We start from the raw sequence: 25,119 nt of genomic DNA, 5'->3' as shown, positions 1-25,119 counted from the left end.
CCCATTCAATCTTTTCTTGTCATTATGTGCAGTGAATATGGCCATATCATTTATATGATGGTCATCTGTTTGCGTTGTACACGTTAACACTTGACAGATGTTATAACAGAGTACCCAGCCTACAAAGTGGAATAAGTATTGAAAGTGTAGTTACAGGATTAGCATAATGTCTTCATAAAGTAAAGTGATGCCTCAACAAAGACAATACATTATAAACCTCAAAATGTATGGATCAAATAGACATCAAAATGTATGGTAAATATGCTACATTAAAGGTATACCACCACAACTCTTATATTTTTAAACATATTCTTAATATGAATGTTACAAAGGTATGACAATTGGACACTATTGGAACCAATGAGAATTGGATATAAAAATCCCTGCCTCCAGTTCACTGACCCATATCTAACCATAGCCCCCCACCACTGACTCATCTCCTAGGGGCCCATGTTCAGAAGCTCTTGGTTTGGGCTATAGCTCCTTGCATGAAAGAGAATCCCTCAAACATCATTTTTAGAGTCTTGCACCACACACATTCATCACCCTACTACACAGTCTATTGAGATGGTGTGTGTGTGTGTGTGTGTGTATGCGTGTGTGCATTTGTGTGTGTGCGTGCATGTGTGTGCGCACACTTGAATGTGATGTGTGTGTGGGACTCGCTTCCTATTCTCCAGTCATGTAGTAGTGGATGGTGACTTAGAAAGCCTTATAGAAACCTAACATAGTCCTGTTGCAGAATACTGGATGTAATATGAGACAACAAAGATATTGTGTGCATGCGGCTGGATGAGAACCCCTGTCCCACTTGAGGACATGAACACAATTACATGAATCATTAGGGGGGGGGGGCTTTACAATAGTGGTGTATGCGACTTCTTGAAACAATGGGCCCAAGCCTTCTCTTCACTGGCAGTTACTTTTAGGTCACCAACAGTCTCCTTGTTTCTCCTTGAAGTGTGCAGGGAGCTTGGAGTGGGAATGGAGGTGGACGGTGGCTGGGTTCTGAGACAATGGCAGTCTTGTCCCAAGTGCGCGGTCGGGATGATGGAAGGGGTTGATGGGTTCATTTGCATGGTTTGCGTGTTCCTCTGCGTCCTTTGTAGTCATGTTAGGTAATGTGGTGTACAAGTATTCAGAAAAAAATCATGATTATGGATTGTATTTCCTTTTCACTCATTATTTCACTGCAGATACAATCATATCGTCCAAATGAAGTGTATTTATTTTATTCTGTTTTTCACCACGGGTTTGATTCTTTCATCAATGTGAATTCTTCCTACGGGAGACCAAGAGAACAAGCCATGGAATTGAGCTTTTGTAAACACAGAAGAATGTTGTAGATCGTTTTAACTCAAAACGTTTGAGTGGGTGTCTGCAATTCCAGGCATATCTGGCTGCAGCCATCTTTGCAGTTTTCAGCCATCTGTAGACTGGAGAGACATTTCATAACATTAATGACTGGATATCGGTATATCACTTCTAAACATACATCTGAAAACACAATGTCAGTAGTAAGACGTTGAAGACCAAGTGTAATTGAAAGCCTAGCTATCCAGCACTAAGTTGTTGTTTTTTCAAACGATCCTTTAGGCCTATAATTCCTAATCATAGTTTAAACCATGTATCTTAAATTTTAAAAAATCAGGCAGAATGGTAACTACTGTATCTAATTGTCGTCAATTCATAGCAGCACTACTCTGAATATTGTATGCATGTCTAAATGATCATCCTAATTTATATCATTACCTTTAAATTGATGAGAGATGAGATTGAGATTAGGTTTAAATCCTGGCCCTGCACTGCAAAGACATTGTAACTGCAGTGCTCTGCCTACATTACGATATTCTCGTAAACTATGCATAGTTTGCCACCTGGTGGACTAAACGATCAACACAAATCTGAACTGAACTAAACAGCTCAGATTCATTGCTGCTTGTTTAAGTACATCATTGTGAAAATGTTAATTTGACCGAAATACAATATGATTATAATCTGTCGATCCATCCATGATCAATAAAACCATAACTGAATCACAGTGAGGTAACACTATGTGACTACAGTAAAATCATGGGAAGGGAATTGACCTATCAATGGAAATATTTTACTATAATGATTGACCCAGAAGCTGCATTGTTGACTAGAGTGCTCAGATTGAATCCTGGCATTTATCACTGTGTTGATGTCATTATTTTCACAGATCTATCAACAAAGAACCCAGGATAGAGGGGTTCAGTGAATGGGGTCTGGACTCTGTGGAGGAGGGTCATTGTGTCAGAGACACTGTAGAAAGACAGAGTTCCTGCCCTGTGGTCCAGGTACACTCCTACTCTGGTGGAAAGGGGGACACACATGGCAGTCAGTATACCATTGTGGTAGAAAGTGCCGCGAGAGGCACCACATTCTAAACACCAGGCCTGATTACTGCCTCCAAACCACTCATAATTTCCTCTCCTGCTTATCCCTTTATATGAGACAGCTATATAAACCCCTCTGCTCCACTCCACCTCCCAGTAGCAGGCTCCAGACAGACCCTCTCTACACAACACCTGGGGGCATGTGGTAAATCTGTCTGGATGGTCAGGATAAAGCTGGTCGTTATCACTCCGTGTCACCTTTCTGTTCCCCTCAGACAGACACAGCATTTTATGTGCTGTGTTGGGATCCAATGTGAGCTGACAGGAATCTAAGGAGGAAGACAAAACAACAGGTGAAATGTATGTGCGCATCCAGGTGTTTGTGTGTGTAGTATATGAATGTGCATTGTACAATAAGTTCTTTCCTCACATTCCAAGACTTCTCTGGTCTTGGGTTCAGGCCTCGTCTACTGACAGGTGGTGTCATTCCAATGTGATGCTAATCCACCAACTGACAGTCCAGACTGAGTTGTGCCAAATGACGGAAGACAACGGGGCTCAGAAGATCGAACAATGCAGACTTTTGTAACTATGGAAACATAGGAAATTAAATATCACAGTTCAATACTGATCATGACATAAACATTACAGTAATTCAATAGGCTCAATAGTTGAAAGATGTTTAGGTACTTGGTTTAGTAATATCAATGACCAGATAAGTTACCAACTTTTTACAGAGATCTTGGCAATACTCCCAGAGCAGATCTTTTTAACTTGACTTTTCAGCTCAGAGACTGATTTCTTTACATCCTCAAAGAAGACATGTTGGTTGACAGTGATGCTGGGTAACAGAGGGACATAGAAAGACTGGAAACTCTACAAAGACAAATCAGAAAAACAGAGAAAAGATGAGAAATACAAACATTTTACTTTCAGCAGTAACAACTGATGCTGTGGACAGAGAACCATTGATGTCACCTGGAGGAATTGGATGTTGTCTTCTGTGTTTGAGAGCTGCTCCAGCTTGGCGTCTCTCCTCCTCAGCTCAGCCATCTCCTGGTCCAGTTGCTTCAACAGTCCTTCATCCCGACTCACTTCAGCCTTCCCCCGGGATCTGACCAGCTCCTTCACCTCAGAGTACCTTCTCTCAAGGTGGCAGGTAGCGTGGTGGTTAGACTGTTGGCATAGTAACCGAAAGGTTGCAAGATTGAATCCCAGAGATGACGAGGTCAAAATCTGTCGTTCTGCCCCTGAACAAGGCAGTTAACCTACTAGAAACATTCCTGAATAAAGCCCTGATCATCTACATACAGTGGGGCAAAAAAGTATTTAGTCAGCCACCAATTGTGCAAGTTCTCCCACTTAAAAAGATGAGAGAGGCCTGTAATTTTCATCATAGGTACACTTCAACTATGACAGACAAAATGAGAAAAAAAAATCCAGAAAATCACATTGTAGGATTTTTAATGAATTTATTTGCAAATTATGGTGGAAAATAAGTATTTGGTCACCTACAAACAAGCAAGATTTCTGGCTCTCACAGACCTGTAACTTCTTCTTTAAGAGGCTCCTCTGTCCTCCACTCGTTACCTGTAATAATGGCACCTGTTTGAAAATGTTATCAGTATAAAAGACACCTGTCCACAACCTCAAACAGTCACACGCCAAACTCCACTATGGCCAAGACCAAAGAGCTGTCAAAGGACACCAGAAACAAAATTGTAGACCTGCACCAGGCTGGGAAGACTGCATCTGAAATAGGTAAGCAGCTTGGTTTGAATAAATCAACTGTGGGAGCAATTATTAGGATATTGATAATCTCCCTCGATCTGGGGGCTCCAGAAAGATCTCACCCCGTGGGGTCAAAATGATCACAAGAACGGTGAGCAAAAATCCCAGAACCACACGGGGGGACCTAGTGAATGACCTGCAGAGAGCTGGGACCAAAGTAACAAAGCCTACCATCAGTACACTCTGCCGCCAGGGACTCAAATCCTGCAGTGCCAGACGTGTCCCCCTGCTTAAGCCAGGACATGTCCAGGCCCGTCTGAAGTTTGCTAGAGAGCATTTGGATGATCCAGAAGAAGATTGGGAGAATGTCATATGGTTAGATGAAAACAAAATATAACTTTTTGGTAAAAACTCAACTCGTCGTGTTTGGAGGACAAAGAATGCTGAGTTGCATCCAAAGAACACCATACCTACTGTGAAGCATGGGGGTGGAAACATCATGCTTTGGGGCTGATTTTCTGCAAAGGGACCAGGACGACTGATCCGTGTAAAGGAAAGAATGAATGGGGCCATGTATCGTGAGATTTTGAGTGAAAACCTCCTTCCATCAGCAAGGGCATTGAAGATGAAACGTGGCTGGGTCTTTCAGCATGACAATGATCCCAAACACACTGCCCGGGCAACGAAGGAGTGGCTTCGTAAGAAGCATTTCAAGGTCCTGGAGTGGCCTAGCCAGTCTCCAGATCTCAATCCCATAGAAAATCTTTGGAGGGAGTTGAAAGTCCGTGTTGCCCAGCAACAGCCTGCTCTAGAGGAGATCTGCATGGAGGAATGGGCCAAAATACCAGCAACAGTGTGTGAAAACCTTGTGAAGACTTACAGAAAACATTTGACCTCTGTCATTGTCAACAAAGGGTATATAACAAAGTATTGAGATAAACTTTTGTTATTGACCAAATACTTATTTTCCACCATAATATGCAAATACATTCATTATAAATCCTACAATGTGATTTTCTGGGGAAAAAAATCTCATTTTGTCTGTCATAGTTGAAATGTACCTATGATGAAAATTACAGGCCTCTCTCATCTTTTTAAGTGGGAGAACGTGCACAATTGGTGGCTGACCAAATACTTTTTTGCCCCACTGTACCTGACGATAACTGACAACTGCAAGCAGACTGGTGGCACCAGAGTGGTGGGGCAATTTTTACCACCTGGGGCCTGGAGTTTTTCCTTATATGTTAACCTACAGTAACTAGGAAAAATTCTGGACCCTATAAGGTATGACAGTGATTAATCAGTTGGAAAAAGCTTTTATATGGGTTATGATGGGACCAGTTTTTCCTAATCAAGTCACATCTTTTTTAAAATATTTTTTATACCTTATATTTTGTCATATTAATTATATTTATTTAACTAGGCAAGTCAGTTAAGAACAAATTCTTATTTTCAATGGCGGCCTAGGAACAATGGGTTAACTGCGTTGTTCAGGGAAAGAACGACAGATTTGACCTTGTCAGCTCGGGGATTTGATCTCACAACCTTTCAGTTACTAGTTCAACACTCTAACTACTAGACTAACTGCCAACCCATTTAGACTAGATTAGGGGGGGGTTTCCTCTACCCAGACACATAGACAACAACTGCTAGACAATTTAACTCACAGGGCTGAGCTTGCTTTATGCATGTTTGCGTCATGCACGCCTTTGCAACTGTAGGCCTTTTAAAAAAAGGCTAGGCTGCCATCACTATTATGTTGATTGATTCATTCCAGGTGATAATTTTGGATAAAAAAATATATAGGCAGCCTAGATAAAAAATATATAGGCAGCCTAGATAGCCCAATTTGATGACATTCACATTTTCTCTTGACACACAAATGGACTATTAAATACATAACGTTACTAATCTAGAAAAAAGTACAAATCAAGAAAAACCCTTGAATGAGTAGGTGTGTCCAAACTTCTGACTGGTACTGTATGTGGTAGTGGAGTAGGGGCCTGAGGCACTCACTTAGTGTGTTATGAAATCTGTTATGAATGTATTGTAATGTTTTTAAATTGTATTTTGCCGGACCCTGGGAAGAGTAGATGAATGGTGATCCATAATAAATACAAATACAAATCAGATATTTTGTGTTGTGGTGGTGTGACAGTGTTATATGATGCACTATTTTATATTTTATTTTATGTGTGATGTAAGTGTCTTAATGTGTCTGGACCTCAGGAAGAGTAGCTTCTGCCTTGGCAGGAACTAATGGGAATCCCTAATAAAATACAAATACAAATGGACATGTAGTCTTATAATCTCCACCCGGCACAGCCAGAAGAGTACTGACTACCCCTCAGAGCCTGGTTCTTCTCTAGGTTTCTTCCTAGGTTCCTGCCTTTCCAGGGAGTTTTTCCTAGCTTGCTCTCTGGGGTTTTACAATCAGGTTTCTGTAAAGCACTTTGTGACCACATGATGGTAGAGTAAAAAAAAAAAAAAACACTGGATTGATGCAAATAATCATGATATCATTCTGCCAGCTAACATAAGCTACTTTGTAGCTGACATTTACTGTAATTGAGAAGGTTTTTGGGGAAGCGTTCCCATCTACCAGAGACTTTTCATCAGTAACGTCGCTAATGGCTTCACAAAGTGGTAGATGTGCACACCTCACATACACTGTTTTCTTCCTCCGAATCTGGCTCTAGATTTTGAAGCTTTTGAACAGTTGGGTAATATGACCTCTATGATCCTATTCCTACTAAAACTCTAAAACTCTTCCAAACACGTCATAATATAGTCGCAAAATAGAATGTATGTACCTTTCAATTAAAATTATAATTATTTTTCACCAAAGTGCATTTCTGAAGTGTTGGTTTGAATGTTTCAATAATGTGTATTCTTCATTTAAGAGACCAAAATACTAAGCCATGCAATTGAGATTTTGTAAATACAGAAGAATACCATATAAAGTTTTAACCCATAATTTAAAGCATTGTATTTGGTACAAATAATTCCCTAAGTTCTATACACCAGCTGAATCCAGTAATGATTGTTGTAGCTGTTGAGCAAGTTGAGGAGACTGAATTACTTGGTGTTAAAACTTAGATGTTTTTTTGACTCCACACTCCACAAAGCAAGTCCTGCAGGCCCTAGTTTGATCTCCTCTTGATTATCCTCTGGTCATATGGTCAAGTACTGCAGGCTCTAGTTTGATCTCCTCTTGATTATCCTCTGGTCATATGGTCAAGTACTGCAGGCTCTAGTTTGATCTCCTCTTGATTATCCTCTGGTCATATGGTCAAGTCCTGCAGGCCCTAGTTTGATCTCCTCTTGATTATCCTCTGGTCATATGGTCAAGTCCTGCAGGCTCTAGTTTGATCTCCTCTTGATTATCCTCTGGTCATATGGTCAAGTCCTGCAGGCCCTAGTTTGATCTCCTCTTGATTATCTTCTGGTCATATGGTCAAGTCCTGCAGGCTCTAGTTTGATCTCCTCTTGATTATCCTCTGGTCATATGGTCAAGTGCTGCAAAGAAGGAACTAGTTAAGCTGCAGCTGGCACAGAACAGAGCGGCACGATTCGCTCTTTATTGTGATCAGAGAGCCAATATCAGTACTATACTATGCATGCCAGTCTCTGCTGGCTAAGAATTCAAGAAAGACAGACAGCATCACTTCTTCTTTTTATAAGAAACATTAATGTGTTGAAAATTCCAAATTGTTTGCATAGTCAACTTACCCCACAGTTCTGTCACACACACCTCCTCACACAACTCCCCACAAGATATTTTCACAGTCCCCAGGTCCAGAACAAATTCAAGGAAACGTATAGTATTATTTTGGGGCGGCAGGTAGTCTAGTGGTTTGAGAGGTTGAAAGGTTGCTTCATCGAATCCCTGAGCTGACAAGGTAAAAATCTGTCGTTCTGCCCCTGAGCAAGGCCCCTGTTCCCCTGTGGCCGCCATTGAAAATAAGAATTGGTTCTTAACTGACTTGCCAAGTTAAATAAAACTATACAGAGACATAAATGCCTGGAACTCCATTCCATTTCATACAGTGCAAGTCAACAGCAAACCTGGTTTAAAAAAAAATGTATAAAGCAAAACCCCCATGTGTATGTACTGACATTGACTTATTCCATATTTTTTTGTGTTACAACCTGAATTCAAAATTGATTAAACAAAAGAAAATCTCACCCATCTACACACAACACCCCATGATGACAAAGTGAAAACGTTTTTAGACATTTTTGCACATTTATTGAGAATGAAATACATAAATATCTCCTTTACATAAGTATTCACACCCCTTTGCTACGACATTCCAAATTTAGCTCGGTGCTTCAATTCCCTTGATCATCCTTGGGATGTCAGTACAACTTGATTGGAGTCCATCTGTGGCTATTTCAATTGTTTGGACATGATTTAGAAAGAAACACACCTGTCTATATAAGGTCCCAGTGTGTTTCTGGGACAGTGCATGTCACAGCAGAAACTATAATATGAAGTCCAAGGACCTGTCTGTAGATCTCCAATATAGAATTGTGATGAGACATATATCAGGGTACTAAACCATTTCTAGAACGTTGAAAGTTTCCAAGTGCACAGTGGTCTCCATCATTGGGAAATGGAAAAAAATTAGAGCTAGTTGTCCAACCAAACTGAGCCACTGGGCAAGAAGGTCCTTGGTCAGGGAAGTTACCAAGAACACAATGACCACTGTGAAGGAACTACATAGTTCCTCGGCTGAGATGGGAGAAACTGCCAGAAGGACAACTGTTTCTACATCACTTCACCAATCTGGGCTTTATGGTAGGGTGGCCAGATGGAAGCCACTCCTGAGAAAAAGGCACATGACAGCACGCCTGGAGTTTGTAATAAGACACGTGAAAGACTCTGAGATCACAAGGCAAAAGATTCTGTGGTCTGATGAAAAAAACATTTTACTCTTTGACCTGAATGCAAAGCGCTATGACTGAAGGAAAGAAGGCACAGCTCATTACCCATCTAACACCATCCGTACCCTGAAGCATGGTGGTGGCAGCATTATGCTATGGGGATGCTTTTCAGCGGCAGGGACTGGGAGACTGGTAAGGATAGAGGGAACAATAAATGGAGCCAAGTACAGGCAAATCCTTGATGAAAACCTGCTCCATAGTGCAAACAACCTTAGACTAGGCAGAAGATCTACATTCAAGCAGGACAATGACCCCAAGCATACAGCCAAAGCAATACTGGAATGACTTTAAAACAAGCCAAAGCCCAGACTTTAATTCCGTTGAACATCTCTGGGAAGACTTGGAGATTGCTGTTCATCGCTACTCCACATCTAATTTAACAGAGCTTGAGAAAATCTGCAAGGATGAATGGGAGAAAATCCACAAATCCAGATGCAAAGCTGATCAAATCAAATCAAATTGTATTAGTCACATGCGCCGAATACAACAGGTGTAGGTAGACCTTACAGTGAAATGCTTACTCACGAGTGCTTACCAACAATACAGTTAAAAAAAATATGGATAAGAATAAGAAATAAAAGTAACAAGTAATTAAAGAGCAGCAGTAAAATAACAATAGCGAGACTATAAACAGGGGTGTACCAGTACAGAGTAGGTAGAGTAGAGTTATTAATCCAGCGCCTATAATTTTTTTCATGTGATCATAGTTTATTAAACCACTTATCTTTTATTAAATCAGGCAGAATGGTAACTACTGTATCTTACTGTCCTCAATTAATAGCAGCACTATACTCTGCTTGGTGCATGCATGTCCTTAATTGATAATCCTATGTGCATTTATCTCATTACCTTTAAAATGATGAGAGATGCGATTGGGATTAGGTGTAAATCCTAGCTCTGTACTACTCCAAACACCAGTGCTCTGCCTACCTTACTGTAGTCTCGTAAACTATGCATAGTTTGCCACCTGGTGGACTAAACGATCAACACAAATCTGACCTGAACAATACAGCACAGATTTATGGCTGCTTGTTTAAATACATATTGTGAAAATATCAGTTTTACTGAAATATTAAGCACTAATTTATGGTAAAGTATGTTTTTACAAAATATACAAGATATACAATAAGGCAGTGACAACAAAAAGACAACAGTCACACAGTGGCGGAATAAATTCAACTACACGTACGTTTGTTTCATCACAAAACCGAAGAGCAACATCAAATCAAATCAAATGTATTTATATAGCCCTTCTTACATCAGCTGATATATCAAAGTGCTGTACAGAAACCCAGCCTAAAACCCCAAACAGCAAGCAATGCAGGTGTAGAAGCAAGGTGGCTAGGAAAAACTCCCTAGAAAGGCCATAACCTAGGAAGAAACCTAGAGAGGAACCAGGCAATGAGGTGTGGCCAGTCCTCTTCTGGCTGTGCCAGTGAAGCCCACAAAGCTGTAACAAACAGTTATATCACCTGCAGTATGGTCAAGCAAGTTAATGTTTTCGACAGTTCACTAAACAACTACTGATTTAGAATCACGGAGTTACCACAAGTCAGCACAAACACAACAGCAGCACCACCTCTGCTATTCCAGCACCATTTCAATTTAAAAAATGTAAACATCATCAAATCAATAAGGCTATTTATGCTTAGTTTAATACACTGAAAACAAACTTAATGATATCAAAAACAATTTAGTCCAATCAATGTTGCTAAATATCATGTGACTGTCCATGGTACGGATTTGTGTGTGTGTGTGTGTGTGTGTATATGTCTGCGTGTTCACCCTTCTTGTAGACTAGTTGAATGCCAATACCATCCTCCTATCTTTCATGTTGGCAAAACAGTCTATGACTCTGTCATACAGTACACTTTTTGTTTTTGTTGTCAGAGGCTACCTAGCTAAAAAAAGGCCGGTGGCACAACCTTTTCATTTTTGGTTAGATCATAATCATTGACCTGTACAGGAGAATTAAGCCAAAACCACAATTCCAAATCCCCATCTCCATCCACGGCTTAGGAAAGGGACGATTTAGCAAGCTAGCAAGACATCAACACAAGCAGACCAGAAACAGACACGTTTTCGTGAAAATTACATTTAGCATAGGAGGTGATTTAAATGGTGTGAAGCCAAATCCAAACTACCCTCCCTTGGGGGGCGTTTTACTGCACCAGGACAACCCAGAGTTCAGCACATCTCAATGCTGATTGGCTAATTATTTTATAGTATTTTTATCAAGGAAGGCCACATGCTTGCTGGCATCGATCAATCAAATGCTACGGCGGCAACATGTTATACTATTTTGGGCAAAACATACTGAGACAGAGGGGCACTGTTTCCCTCACTCAAATTATTTTTCGGTGAGATTCAGCCCCTTGCGAATAGATGGAAAATGATTAACACACTGAGAGAGATGAATGAGACATGTATTTTAAGTATATGGGGAAGCCTGGCTACCCTTGCCGTCCGTGAATACACGCCACGGTATAAAGACAAGGTATTTATATTAAATACCGTACCTGCCTCTGTTCCTCTCTGGTAGAGGGCTCATGTTGACTGTGGAAGTGGGAGTTTTATACAAAACACATTTTAGAAAAATGCACTAAGGCAACAGAATCACGATAATTTATGTGCACATTTATTTAAACTTGGTAATATTTCTTAATCTTATAATAAGGATCTTTCCGGTCACTATTCTGACCCTTTTGCTTGTCTTTATTCTAAATGTATCACTGTAACTCATCACTGAGTCGGTGTCAGTATCTTGAGAGAGGTAGTGACATAGAACCCAGGATAAAGGGGTTGAGTGAAATTGGTCTGGACTCTGTGGAGGAGGGTCATTGTGTCAAAGACACTGTAGAAGGACAGAGTTCCTGCCTTGTGATCCAAGTACATTCCTACTACTCTGGTGGAGCGAGGGACTGGTATGTCAGTCTGTTTATCATTGTGATAGAAGTAGCAGCTAGAGGCACCACACTCCAAACACCAGGACTGATTACTGCTTCTTAACCACTCATTATGTCCTCTCCTGCTGATCCCTTTATATGAGACAGCTATACAAACCTCCACCCCGGTCCACTCCACCTCCCAGTAGCAGGCTCCAGACAGACCCTCTCTACACAACACCTGGGGGCGTGTGGTAAATCTGTCTGGATGGTCAGTATAAAGCTGGTCGTTATCACTCCATGTCACCTTTCTGTTCCCCTCAGACAGACGCAGCTCTTTATGTGCTGTGTTGGGATCCAATGTGAGCTGACAGGAATCTGAGAAGACAAAACAACAGGTGAAATGTATGTGTGCATGTTTGTGTCCGCATGCGTATGCATGTGTGTGTGCATGTTTGTGTCCGCATGCGTATGCATGTGTGTGTGCATGTTTGTGTCCGCATGCGTATGCATGTGTGTGTGCATGTTTGTGTCCGCATGCGTATGCATGTATGTGTGCATGTTTGTGTCCGCATGCGTATGCATGTATGTGTGCATGTTTGTGTCATGTTTGCATGCGTATGCATGTGTGTGTGCATGTTTGTGTCCGCATGCGTATGCATGTGTGTGTGCATGTTTGTGTCCGCATGCGTATGCATGTGTGTGTGCATGTTTGTGTCCGCATGCGTATGCATGTGTGTGTGCATGTTTGTGTCCGCATGCGTATGCATGTATGTGTGCATGTTTGTGTCCGCATGCATATGCATGTGTGTGTGCATGTTTGTGTCCGCATGCGTAATGCATGTATGTGTGCGTGTTTGTGTCCGCATGCGTATGCATGTATGTGTGCGTGTTTGTGTCCGCATGCGTATGCATGTGTGTGTGCATGTTTGTGTCCGCATGCGTATGCATGTATGTGTGCGTGTTTGTGTCCACATGCGTATGCATGTATGTGTGCGTGTTTGTGTCCGCATGCGTATGCATGTGTGTGTGCATGTTTGTGTCCGCATGCGTATGCATGTGTGTGTGCATGTTTGTGTCCGCATGCGCATGCATGTATGTGTGCATGTTTGTGTCCGCATGCGTATGCATGTGTGTGTGCATGTTTGTGTCCGCATGCGTATGCATGTGTGTGTGCATGTTTGTGTCCGCATGCGTATGCATGTGTGTGTGTGTGTTTTTGTACACGTGTATGTACAGTATGTTCTTTCCTCACATTCCAAGAACTCCTCTCTGGTCTTGGGTTCAGGCCTCGTCTTCTGACAGGTGGTGTCATTCCAATGTGATGCTAGTCCTCCAACTGACAGTCCAGACTGAGTTGTGCCAAATGACGGAAGACAACCGGGCTCAGAAGGTGGAACAATGTGGACTTTTGTCACTATGGAAACAACAGGAAATCAAGTATCACTTGTGTACACTGACCATGACATAAACATTACAGCAAGTCAATGGGATAAGTAACTGAAAAAGGTTCTCCATTGAGAACAAACATTCAACCATAAAGTTCACCAAATGTACTGAACTTACTAAATGGCAGATAGGGTCTCGATTAATTCCGTAGCGTGGAATATCTGCGTTCTAGCGTGAATGGCATTTAAAGGCAATGGTACCGAGTTCGTGGAGACTGCATTCACAGTAAACGCTGCATGTGTCGGCTCAATCGGAAATGATCTTTAAATATCAAGCTCGCTACAACGCAGATTATCTGCTCTATGGATTTAATCGAGCCCTAACTTGCATCGCATATACTGACCTAATACTGGAAGTTACCTACTTTTTACAGAGATCTTCGCAATTTCCCCAGAGCAGATCTTTTCAACTTGACTTTTCAGCCCAGAGACTGATTTCCTTATATGCTCAAAGGAGACGTGTTGATTGAAAGTGATGCTGGGTAAGGCCTTAGATCCAAGAGGGACATAGAGAGACTGGAAACTCTACAGATGCAAGAAACAAAAAAGATTAGAAAACAAGAACAAGATTATTGCTGTGAAAGTTTTTAAAAATAATGTTCAGCAGTAACACCTGATGCTGGGGACAGAGAGTCACTGATATCACCTGGAGGAATTGAATGTTGTCTTCTGTGTTTGAAAGCTTCTCCAACTCGCCCTCTCTCCTCCTCAGCTCAGCCATCTCCTGGTCCAGTTGCTTCAGCAGTCCTTCAGCTCGACTCACTTCAGCCTTCTCCTGGGCTCTGATCAGCTCTTTCACCTCAGAGCGCCTTCTCTCAATGGACTGGATCAGTTCAGTAAAGATCCTCTCACTGTTCTTCACCGCTGTCTCTGCAGAGCACTGTTAGGACAAGCCGAAAGAGAGGAGGGGTTGCATTTTAACCAGCCCATTCATTCAGCTCTCATCAGAACCCCAGCAACATGTTCCCTACAGAGGGGCTCAATAGGATTGGAACATATCCGAGCACTGTGCTCCTCACAGGCTCCAGTTTTTCTGCAGTTTAGTTTAGAAGGAATACGTCACTTTAGAGGGCTAACTGCTAAGTAAATACATGTAAATGGTTAACAACACTCACCTTGACTGAATACACAGCCTGTCTCACCTCTTGCATCTCATTCTCTTTATCCTGGATTCTCTGTTTGGATTGCTGTTGTTTTCCCCCCAACTGGCTCTGCTTGAAAACACATGTAATTCCATGGTTCATTTGTACAAGTGATTCTGTCTTAATGAGAACAGATCAAACTTTATGATAGGTCAAAGTCTATGCAATATGGAAAAGGCATGCGCGTGTCTGTGTGAGTCTGTATGAGTGTGACCGATCGTGTTCGATCACAGATCTCCTGCGTGCCAGAAAATAGCATTAGCCTGCTAAGCCAAAGCCTAGGCATTAGCTGAAAGAGCCAATGCAACTATTCAGGTCTCAGTAAAGGTAACATCACATGAGTGTGTATATTAGCACAGCTAGATTATTGGGTGTTGGCTGACTTCCTTTTCAAAGCTATGTTGTACAGTAGTGAGTAATGTTCAGCAATGAATGGTATTTTCACAGTGATACTCTGAATGAGCGGAATTATAGATTGTCAATACCTGTCTCTCAGTCCTTTCTGATTCAGCTGATACTGTATCATGGCCTTTATGTTTATCCATTGTACACAGATAACAGATAAACTGCTGATCAGTATGGCAGTAAATCTCCACCAGTTTGTCATGATGAGAGCAGATCTTCTCCTCTAGTTGTGTGGAGGCTTTGACCAGCTTGTGCTTCTTAAAGGTAGGAGATTCATAGTGAGGCTGGAGGTGAGTCTCACAGTAAGAGGCCAGACACACCAGACAGGACTTGACCGCTTTGAGTTTTCTCCCAGTGCAGACATCACACGCAACATCTCCAGGTCCAGCATAATGGTGAGCAGGGGTACCAGCTTGGAGTCCTGTCTTCTTCAGATTCTCCACCAATTCTGCTAGCATGGTGCTTTTCTTCAGAACAGGCCTTGGGATGAAGGTCTGTCTGCACTGGGGGCAGCTGATCAGAAAACCCATCACATAATCCTGATCCCAGCAGTCCTTAATACAGCCCATACAGTAGCTGTGTCCACAGGGAATAGTCACCGGATCCTTCAGTAGATCCAGACATATTGAACAACTGATTGAGTCCATGGCTGCTGCCATTGTGGTGCACACACTAGCCGAATGATACTTACTTTCGTTGCTCTAGAATTGTTTGTGCTTTTGAGTGGGAACATTCCTGGTTGTACACAGTGTTGTGTTGGACAGACACCAGGAAGAGGGTTGTGATTGGACAGAGGTGGTTAAGGATGTTCTATTTATAGTATGTGTGTCATGCAACACTCCATTCTCTCAAACTGATAATTCACTCGATACAGACCACTACACCTCCAAGTACATAGCTATAACCAGATTTATTGAGGAAGATTAAAGTGACGATTCAGGAGAACAGTCTGTAGGCAGTATGATGGTAGATCAGGGGGTGACCTGGAGTATGTGAACTGGAGTCCTGGGCTCCCATTTCACTTGGCAACAGTGGCGATCCTCAATGGTCATAGACTTACAGTGTGTTCCAGGGATAGGTGTGAGCAAGGTACTACGAGAACATAATGAGTAGTTATTTGTGATGGAATATGAGTTGTAGATCAGTGATTCTGTATAGTGCCTTGCTCAGCCGATCCTGTCAAATTGGTTAGTTAGAAGATAAGAGGGTGGAGAAATGTAGCCTGATATCCAGGCCTGTCTGTGCTAACGTTCCACTCCTTTTACTCTGTGTCACCTGACAAGAAGTGGCAAGGAGTGGAATGATAGCACAAACCCTCTGGTAATCAAGCTAGGAGAAAGGAGGGAGGCTTGCAAACACTGGAGACATAGAAACCCTATTCTCCACATACTGTAGCACAGAAGCAATCGTTTAGTTTAATTGTGGTTGTTGCCAACATAACAATGTGGCAAAACATATTGTGTGGGAAAGCTGTGAAAAGTAGCTTATTTACTTGGGCACATAACCACAATACTGATTGGTTGCTCCTCTATTACAAACCCACAGCAATTGTTATGAATTCCCTCTCGGTGTCTGTTAACACCATTTCACAGCCCTCTCAAACCTCTGTAGTAGGAGCCCACTCCGGCAAGAGTCGGGGTGCCTGCCTGCTGATCTCTGCCCCCTCTGTGACCTGGGGCTCTGACCACTGGTTGGTTGCTAAGGGCCAGTTGTTAGGGCACCGGACATCTGTCCATCCTCGTTACTGCATGTCACATACCGTCCTACTCTGTCTTCCTCAAGCAGTGTCAGAGATTGTATTGTGCACAGTATATTCATTAACACTGTTTTCTGGCCATTACAGAACCACCAATCTATGTCTGATGTATGTCCATAAAGTGCCGTTGTGTGTAGCTCTGTGAGGTCGCTTCATCCCCCTCTGACCAGGGGAGGTTCTGTAAGGTCATAGATCAGCCCGAATGTTGAGTCATTCTCAAACAGCAGTGAACTACCAGTTCTTCAGTGAAGCACACTTCTAGGTGAAACTATGACTACAGTAAAATAACTTACTACACATACAGTACCTGTCAAAAGTTTGGATACATGTACTCATTCAAGGGATTTTCTACAATGTAGAATAATAGTGAAGACATCAAAACTATGAAATAACATACATGGAATAATGAGTGTCATTGAGATTGTTCAAAGTAACCACCCTTTGCCTTGATGACACCAAGCTCACTCTTGGCATGCTCTCAACCAGCTTCAACTGGAATGCTTTTCCAACAGTTTTGAAGGAGTTCCCACGTATGCTCAGCACTTGTTGGCTGCTTTTCCTTCACTCTGTGGTCCAACTCATCCCAAACCCTCTCAATTGGGTTGAGGTTGGGTGATTGTGGAGGCCAGGTCATCTAATGCATCACATTCCTTCTTGGTCAAATAGCCCTTACACAACCTGAAGGTATGCTTTGGGTCAATGTCCTGTCGAAAAATCAAATGATGGTCCCACTAAACGCAAACCAGATGGGATGGCGTATCGCTGCAGAATGCTGTGGTAGACATGCTGGCTAATTGTGCCTTGCATTTTAAATAAATCACTGACAGTGTCAGCAGCAATGCACCCCCACACCATCACACCTCCTTCTAGATGCTTCATGGTGGGAACCACACATTCGGAGATCATCCGTTCACCTACTCTGCATCTCACAAAGACACTGTGCTTGAATCCAAAAATCTCAAATTTGGAGCTGAGCAAGGCACTGTACAGAATCACTGATCAATAAATCATGTTGCATCCTAAATAACAACACATTACCCGCTGGTTGAATCAACTTTATTTCCACGCCATTTCAATGACGTTGAACCAAAGTGGAATAGGTGTTGAATTGACGTATGAGCCCAGTGGGCATGTTCTCGCAGCACCTCGCTCACGCCAATCACCCTGCCAAGGGAAATGAGAGCACATTTCACATATTCCAGTTCTCCAACTGTTCAACCATCGTTCCACCTTGTGACTTTGTCCTCATGAATCGTCATTTTAATCTTCCTAAATAAATATTGTAATAACTATGCATTTGGAGGTGTGGTCTGTGTCTAGTGAACTGTCTATTGGGTCAGGTTTAGGGTTAGGCTTAGTATAAATCAGTCAATCAAATGTCTTTACAGAGCCCTTTTTACAACAGTAGTGGTCATAAAGTGCTTTACAGAGACCTGATCCTAAAACCCCTGAGAGCAAGTAATGCAGATGTAGGGAAACAGTGGCTAGGAAAATCTCCCTGGAAAGGCAGGAACCTAGGAAGAAACCTAGAGAAGAACCAGGCTCTGAGGGGTAGTCAGTACTCTTCTGGCTGTGCCGGGTGGAGATTATAAGACTACATGTCCATTTGTATTTGTATTTTATTAGGGATTCCCATTAGTTCCTGCCAAGGCAGAAGCTACTCTTCCTGAGGTCCAAACACATTAAGACACTTACATCACACATAAAATAATATATAAAATAGTGCATCATATAACACTGTCACACCACCACAACACAAAATGTATGGTTTGTATTTGTATTTATTATGGATCACCATTCATCTACTCTTCCTGGGGTCTGGCAAAATACAATTTAAAAACATTACAGTACATTCGTAACAGATTTCACAACACACTAAGTGTGTTCCTCAGGCCCCTACTCCACTACCACATACAGTACCAGTCAGAAGTTTGGACACACCTACTCATTCAAGGGTTTTTCTTGATTTGTACTATTTTCTAGATTGTAGAATAATAGTGAAGACATCAAAACTAGGAAATAGCACATATGGAACAATGTAGTTACCCAAAAAGTGTTAAACAAATCCAAATATATTTTATATTCTTCAAAGTAGCCACCTGTCACGCCCTGACCTTAGAGAGCCTTATTATTTCTCTATTTGGTTAGGTCAGGGTGTGATTTGGGTGGGCATTCTATGTTTTCTATTTCTTTGTTTTGGCCGAGTGTGGTTCGAGTGTGTCTATCGTTGTCTTGATTGGGGATCATATGTAGGTTGTCATTTTCCCTTTGGGTTTTGTGGGATCTTGTTCTCTGTATTGTTTCTTTGCCTTACAGAACTGTGCGCTTTCGTTTTTAGTCGTTATTTTGCTTTTGGTGTCATCAAATAAAAAACAATGTACGCCTACCACGCTGAACCTTGGTCCGGTCATTCCACAAACGAGAGCCGTAACACCACACTTTGACTTGATGTCAGCTTTTCACACTCTTGGTATGCTCTCAAACAGCTTCACCTGGAATGTTTTTCCAACAGTCTTGAAGGAGTTCCCACATATGCTGAACTTGGCTGCTTGGCTGCTTTTCCTTCACTTTGTGGTCCAACTCATCCCAAACCATCTCAATTGGGTTGAGGTTGAGTGATTGTGTGGCCAGATCAACTGATGCAGCACTCTATCAATCTCCTTCTTGGTCAAATAGCCTTTACACAGCTTGAAGGTGTGTTGGGTCATTGTCCTGTTGAAAAACAAAGGATAGTCCCACTAAGCGCAAATCAAATTTGATGGTGTATCGCTGCAGAATGCTGTGGTAGCCATGCTGGTTAATTGTACCCTGAATTCTAAATAAATCACAGACAGTTTCACCAGCAAAGCACCCCCACACCATCACACCTTCTCCTCCATGCTTCATGGTGGGAACCACACATGCGGAGATCATCCGTTCACCTACTCTGCATCTCACAAAGACACGGCTGTTGGAACCAAAAATCTCAAATTTGTATTCATCAGACAAAGGACAGATTTCCACGAGTGTAATGTCATTTTTTCGTGTTTCTTGGCCCAAGAAAGTCTCTTCTTGTCCTTTAGTAGTTATTCATTTGCAGAAATTAAACCATGAAGGCCTGATTCACGCAGTCTCCTCTGAACAGTTGATGCCGAGATGTGTCTGTTGCTTGAACTCTGTGAAGCATTTATTTGGGCTGCAATTTCTGAGGCTGGTAAGTCTAATTAACTTATCCTAACTCTGGGTCTTCCTTTGCTGTGGCGGTCCTCATGTGAGCCAGTTTCATCATAGAGGTAGGTGGTGATGCAAAGACCTTTACTAATGAAGGGTATTTCAAAGGTTTTCAATTAGCCTTTTTAATCTGCTTCGTTCAAGGGGGAGGGTGGGCTCAGACTGGCATCTGCCTGTGGCCTCCAAATCAAAGTCTGTCCCTAGTGATAGTGATGCACAAGCTAGGTCTATTTTAAACACCGGCTTCTCCTGATTTAGTAGCTTGAAAACACCTTAAAAGCTTGAAAACCCTATTAGATATTTGCCGAAAGTTTTTTTTTTTTTAAACCTCAAACTGAACATAGTTCATGATGGTTATATTTTATTTTGGAGTCAAAGATAATAGTTTCAGTATAGTTTTAGTTTTTAAAACGGGTTTGTCAGCTCGAATCCCCAAGCTGACAAGGTAAAAATCGGTCGTTCTGCCCATGAACAAGGCAGTTAACCCACTGTTCCTAAGTAGGCCGTCAATGTAAATAAGAATTTGTTCTTAACTGACTTGCCTAGTTAGGTTATGTTTATTTATTTATTTTTACAATTTAGTTAGTTATTTTATTTCGGTTTACTGAATAGTTTTTTCAAGTTTAGTTTTTGTTTTAGTTTCAGTTTTAGTTTGCTGTAATAATCTTGTTTGGTTTCAGTATATTCACAGTTCTAGAGACAGTGAACCCAGGATAGAGGGGCTGAGTGAAAGTGGTTTGGACTCTGCAGAGGAGGGTCATTGTGTCAGAGACACTGTAGAAAGACAGAGTTCCTGCCCTGTGGTCCAGGTACACTCCTACTCTGGTGGAACAGGAGACAGGTATGACAATCGGTTTATCATTGTGATAGAAAGAGCAACCAGAAGCATCACACTCCAAACACCAGGCCTGTTTACTGCTTCTAAACAAACCCTCGTCAGGTCCACTCCTGCTTATCCCTTTATATGAGACAGCTATATCAACCCAGTCCCCGCTCCACTCCACCTCCCAGTAGCAGGCTCCAGACAGACCCTCTCCACACAACACCTGGGGGTAGGTGGTAAATCTGTCTGAGTGGGCAGGATAAAGCTGGTCCTTATAACGCCGTGTCACCTTTCTGTTCCCCTCAGACAGACACAGACAGTTAAATGCCGTGTTGGGATCCAATGTGAGCTGACAGTAATCTGCGGATGAAGAAAAAACAACAGGTGAAATGTATGTGTGCATCCAGGTGTTGGTGTGTGTAGTATATGAATGTGCATTGTACATTCCCAGCTAGCACATTTGGTTCTTTGGAAGCTGTGTGAACGTAAGTTTTTTGTTTTATCATAGCCGGAAGGTAGGGGATGGGCAGTTCCTCTTTCTGCTTCGTAGGCAAGCACCATGGTCTTGTAGTGGATGCGAGCTTCAACTGGAAGCCAGTGCAGTGTGCGGAGGAGTGGGGTTACATGGTAGAACTTGGGAAGGTTGAAAACCAGGCGGGCTGAAGCATTCTGGACCAGTTAAAGGTGGCACACGTGGGGAGCCCAGCCAACAGAGAGTTGCAGTAGTCCAGACAGGATCTGACAAGTGCCTGGATTAGGACCTGCACTGTTTCCTGTGTGAGGTAGGGTTGTACTCTACTGATCTTGTAGAGCATGAACCTGCAGGAGTGAGTCACTGCTTTGATGTTTGCAGAGAAAAACAGGGTGTTGTCCAGGGTCACACCAATGTTCTTTGCACTCTGGGTGGGGAACACTGTGGAGTTGTCAAACATGATGGAGAGGTCTTTGAGTGGGCAGCCATTCCCCGGGAGAAAGAGCAGCTCCATCTTGTCGAGGTAGAGCTTAAGGTGGTGGGCCAACATCCAAAAGTGTCATGGCACTTGTCTGAAGGCAACCGGTAGCACTTTTTTTAAAAGAATGAGGAAACATGTAGAAATCCGTATGCTGAACTACTAAAATTCCTACCTAAGAAACATGGTTCTCAGAACATTATGTGCTAGTTGGGTATCCTGCACCATTCTCAGAATACTGTGGAAAGATTGTATGCAAAATAACCATGCTCTCACAAAGCTCTAAGAAACAAATGGTTCTCAGAACGTTATGCACTAGCTGGGGTATATTCTTTCCTCACATTCTAAGAACTCCTCTCTGGTTTTGGGTTCAGGCCTCGTCTTCTGACAGGTGGTATCATTCCCATGTGATGCTAATCCTCCAACTGACAGTCCAGACTGAGTTGTGCCAAATGACGGAAGACAACGGGGCTCAGAAGGTGGAACAATGTGGACTTTTGTCACTATGGAAACATAGGAAATTAAATATATAAACACAGTTCAATACTGATCATGACAAAAACATTACAGAAAGTCAAAGGGCTCAGTAGTTGCCTAGGTTACCTACCTTTTACAGAGATCTTGGCAATTTCCCCAGAGCAGATTTTTCCTAATTGGCTTTTTAGCTCAGTGACTGATTTCCTTACATCCTCAAAGAAGACGTGTTGGTTGACAGTGATGCTGAGTAAGTGTTCAGATCGAGGAGGGACACAGAGAGACTGGAAACTCTACAGAGACATACAAAAACAGAAAAGATTATTGTTGAGAAATACAAACATTTCACTTTCAGCAGTAACACCTGATGCTGGGGACAGAGAGTCACTGATATCACCTGGAGGAATTGAATGTTGTCTTCTGTGTGTGCGAGCTGCTCCAACTCGCCCTCTCTCCTCCTCAGCTCAGCCATCTCCTGGTCCAGTTGCTTCAGCAGTCCTTTTGCTCGACTCACTTCAACCTTCTCCTGGGCTCTGATCAGCTCTTTCACCTCAGAGCACTTTCTCTCAATGGAGTGGATCAGCTCGGTAAAGATCCTCTCACTGTCCCCCACTGCTGCTTGTGCAGAGCGCTTTTAGGAAACAAACAGAGAGGAGGGGTTCCATTTCAACCAGTTCATTCACTCAGCTCTCACAAGAACCCCAGACAACTTATTCCCAACAGTGGGATCAGTGGGAATGGAACATGGCCCAGCACTGGGCTGATCACTGGCTTCAGTTTTACTGAAGTTTACTTTAAAGGCGACTATCTTCTAAGTAAATACATCCAAATGGTCAACAACTCTCACCCTGAGTGACTTCACAGCCTGTCTCACATCCTGTATCTCTTTCTGTCTCTTCTGGATTCTCTGTTTGGTTTCCTTCTGTTTCTCTCCCAGTTGACTCTGGTGTAAAAACAACAAATGTCAGTCCATTGTTCATGTGTACAAGTGACTCTGTCTTACTGAGAACAGATCAAACTTCATGATAGGTCAAAGTCCATGACTTATGGAAGAAAAGTCACATGCGTGTCTGTATGCGCATGACCAATCATTTTCTATCCCAGGTCTCCTGTGTGCCAAAAAAGCACATACGCCTGCAAAAGCACTGAAAGCCTAGGCATTAGCTCAGGGAAAGGAGATACACATAACTGAATGCATTCAACCGATATATATTTTCCACATTTAACCCAACCCCTCTGAATCAGAGAGGTGACAGTGGCTGCCTTAATCCAGGATTTCCTTAACTCGGTCCTGGGCACCCACCCACCCACCTTGCCGGTTCAGGGACTCAAACCAGACACATTTCAGTTACTGGTCCAATGCTCTTAACTGCTAGGCTACCTGCCAGCCTTAGGTTATTGGGTGTGGGCTTTTCAATGTCATACAGAAATATATGTGCAGTGAATAATATTTTGTCATTAATAGCATTCTCACATTGATACTGTGAATGAACAATTATTACAGAGTTGTTGTCCTTACCTGTCTCTCAGTCCGTTCTGATTCAGCTGAGACTGTATCATGGCCTTTATGTTTATCCATTGTACACAGATAACAGATAAACTGCTGATCAGTATGGCAGTAAATCTCCACCAGTTTGTCATGATGAGAGCAGATCTTCTCCTCTAGTTGTGTGGAGGCTTTGACCAGCTTGTGCTTCTTAAAGGTAGGAGATTCATAGTGAGGCTGGAGGTGAGTCTCACAGTAAGAGGCCAGACACACCAGACAGGACTTGACCGCTTTGAGTTTTCTCCCAGTGCAGACATCACACGCAACATCTCCAGGTCCAGCATAATGGTGAGCAGGGGTACCAGCTTGGAGTCCTGTCTTCTTCAGAGTCTCCACCAATTCTGCTAGCATGGTGCTTTTCTTCAGAACAGGCCTTGGGGTGAAGGTCTGTCTGCACTGAGGGCAGCTATAGACACCCTTCAGATCATCCTGATTCCAGCAATCTTTAATACAGCCCATACAGTAGCTGTGTCCACAGGGAATAGTCACCGGATCCTTCAGTAGATCCAGACATATTGAACAACTGATTGAGTCCATGGCTGCTGACATTGTGGTGCACACACTAACAGACTGAGCAGCAGAGTATTAAAGATGATCATTTCTCAAGACATGTTTGTGCTTATAAGTGGGAACATTTCCTGATGTGTTTACACTTTGTACCTGTAGGTGATGTGGCATTGGGCAGATTCCAGGAAGAGGGTTGTAATTGGACTACGGTGCCTGTGGAAGTTCCATTCATGGTACGTATGTGTGCCAAGCAATACTCTACACTTCCCAATTCTCTTGACGCAACACCTCAAAGTACATAGTTATTTAAAGATTTATTGAGGAAGATAATACGGCTCATAAAGAGAGAATTCAGGAGGACAAAGTCACAAGGCGGCAGGATGGAAAGTCAAGGGAAGATTTTAGAATATGTGAACTGGAGTCCTGGGCTGCGATCTCACTTGGTACTGCAGCAATCCTCCATGGTCATAGACTATAGGGTGTTCCAGGTGATAGGTGTGTGCAAGGTGCTGCGAGAACATAATGAAAAGTTATTTGGGATGGAAAATGATTTGTAGATCAGTGATTCTGTACAGTGCCTTGCTCAGCCCATCCTGTCAAACTGGTTAGTTAGAAGATAAGACGGAAGAGAAATGTAGCCTGAAATCCAGGCCTGTCTGTGCTAACGTTCCACTCCTTGTACTCTGTGTCACATGACAAGAAGTGACAAGGAGTGGAATGATAGCACAAACACTCTGGTACCCAGGCTAGGAGAAAGGGAGGCTTGCTAACACTGGAGAAATTAGAAAAACCCTAACCTCTATATACTGTAGTACACAAGTAATTATTTGTTGAATTATGGTTGTTGCCAATACAACACTGTGGCGACATTATAACATGCAAATATTGTGTGGGAGTTATGAAAGGTAGCCTATTTACTTGCGAATACAACC

At 42.5% G+C, this 25,119-nt stretch overlaps 2 protein-coding genes across 3 annotated transcripts; both read right to left on the bottom strand.

Moving 5' to 3' along the window:
- Positions 1 to 2,159: 2,159 nt before the first annotated feature.
- Positions 2,160 to 24,292, bottom strand: LOC112227753 (E3 ubiquitin/ISG15 ligase TRIM25-like). 2 transcript variants are annotated; one of them, XM_024392602.1, is made up of 7 exons: positions 23,654 to 24,292; positions 22,982 to 23,077; positions 22,532 to 22,765; positions 22,268 to 22,427; positions 22,002 to 22,163; positions 20,705 to 21,070; positions 2,160 to 2,329 (listed from the first exon to the last, which is right to left on the bottom strand). In XM_024392602.1, the coding sequence occupies exons 1-7, from the start codon at positions 24,227 to 24,229 to the stop codon at positions 2,175 to 2,177; spliced, it is 1,749 nt and encodes a 582-aa protein (XP_024248370.1). In that variant the 5' UTR covers positions 24,230 to 24,292; the 3' UTR covers positions 2,160 to 2,174. The 2 variants fall into 2 exon arrangements, with proteins under 2 accessions (XP_024248370.1, XP_024248369.1); XM_024392601.1 differs by lacking the exon at positions 2,160 to 2,329 and having other exon boundaries at positions 20,473 to 21,070.
- On the bottom strand, positions 10,406 to 15,618 carry LOC112227754 (E3 ubiquitin/ISG15 ligase TRIM25). The gene is made up of 6 exons (XM_024392603.2): positions 15,002 to 15,618; positions 14,490 to 14,585; positions 14,021 to 14,254; positions 13,740 to 13,899; positions 13,182 to 13,343; positions 10,406 to 12,304 (listed from the first exon to the last, which is right to left on the bottom strand). The coding sequence occupies exons 1-6, from the start codon at positions 15,578 to 15,580 to the stop codon at positions 11,784 to 11,786; spliced, it is 1,752 nt and encodes a 583-aa protein (XP_024248371.2). The 5' UTR covers positions 15,581 to 15,618; the 3' UTR covers positions 10,406 to 11,783.
- Positions 24,293 to 25,119: the final 827 nt, after the last annotated feature.

This window comes from Oncorhynchus tshawytscha, linkage group LG29 (genome assembly GCF_018296145.1).
Source record: "Oncorhynchus tshawytscha isolate Ot180627B linkage group LG29, Otsh_v2.0, whole genome shotgun sequence".
NCBI classification, from domain to species: Eukaryota; Metazoa; Chordata; class Actinopteri; order Salmoniformes; family Salmonidae; genus Oncorhynchus; species Oncorhynchus tshawytscha.
This window is presented reverse-complemented; position numbering and strand designations above follow the sequence as displayed.

Bases quoted from the DNA above. Each gene is read 5' to 3' on its own strand.
- LOC112227754 (XM_024392603.2), bottom strand. From the start codon at position 15,580: ATGGCAGCAGCCATGGACTCAATCAGTTGTTCAATATGTCTGGATCTA. The intron at 13,900-14,020 runs GTGATATCAGTG...TTGCATCTGTAG, and splicing joins ACAACATTCAATTCCTCCAG to AGTTTCCAGTCTCTCTATGT. The intron at 12,305-13,181 runs GTGAGGAAAGAA...TTGTCTTCTCAG, and splicing joins CAGAGAGGAGTTCTTGGAAT to ATTCCTGTCAGCTCACATTG.
- LOC112227753 (XM_024392601.1), bottom strand. From the start codon at position 24,229: ATGTCAGCAGCCATGGACTCAATCAGTTGTTCAATATGTCTGGATCTA. The intron at 23,078-23,653 runs GTAAGGACAACA...TTTTTACACCAG, and splicing joins CAGAACGGACTGAGAGACAG to AGTCAACTGGGAGAGAAACA. The intron at 22,428-22,531 runs GTGATATCAGTG...ATGTCTCTGTAG, and splicing joins ACAACATTCAATTCCTCCAG to AGTTTCCAGTCTCTCTGTGT.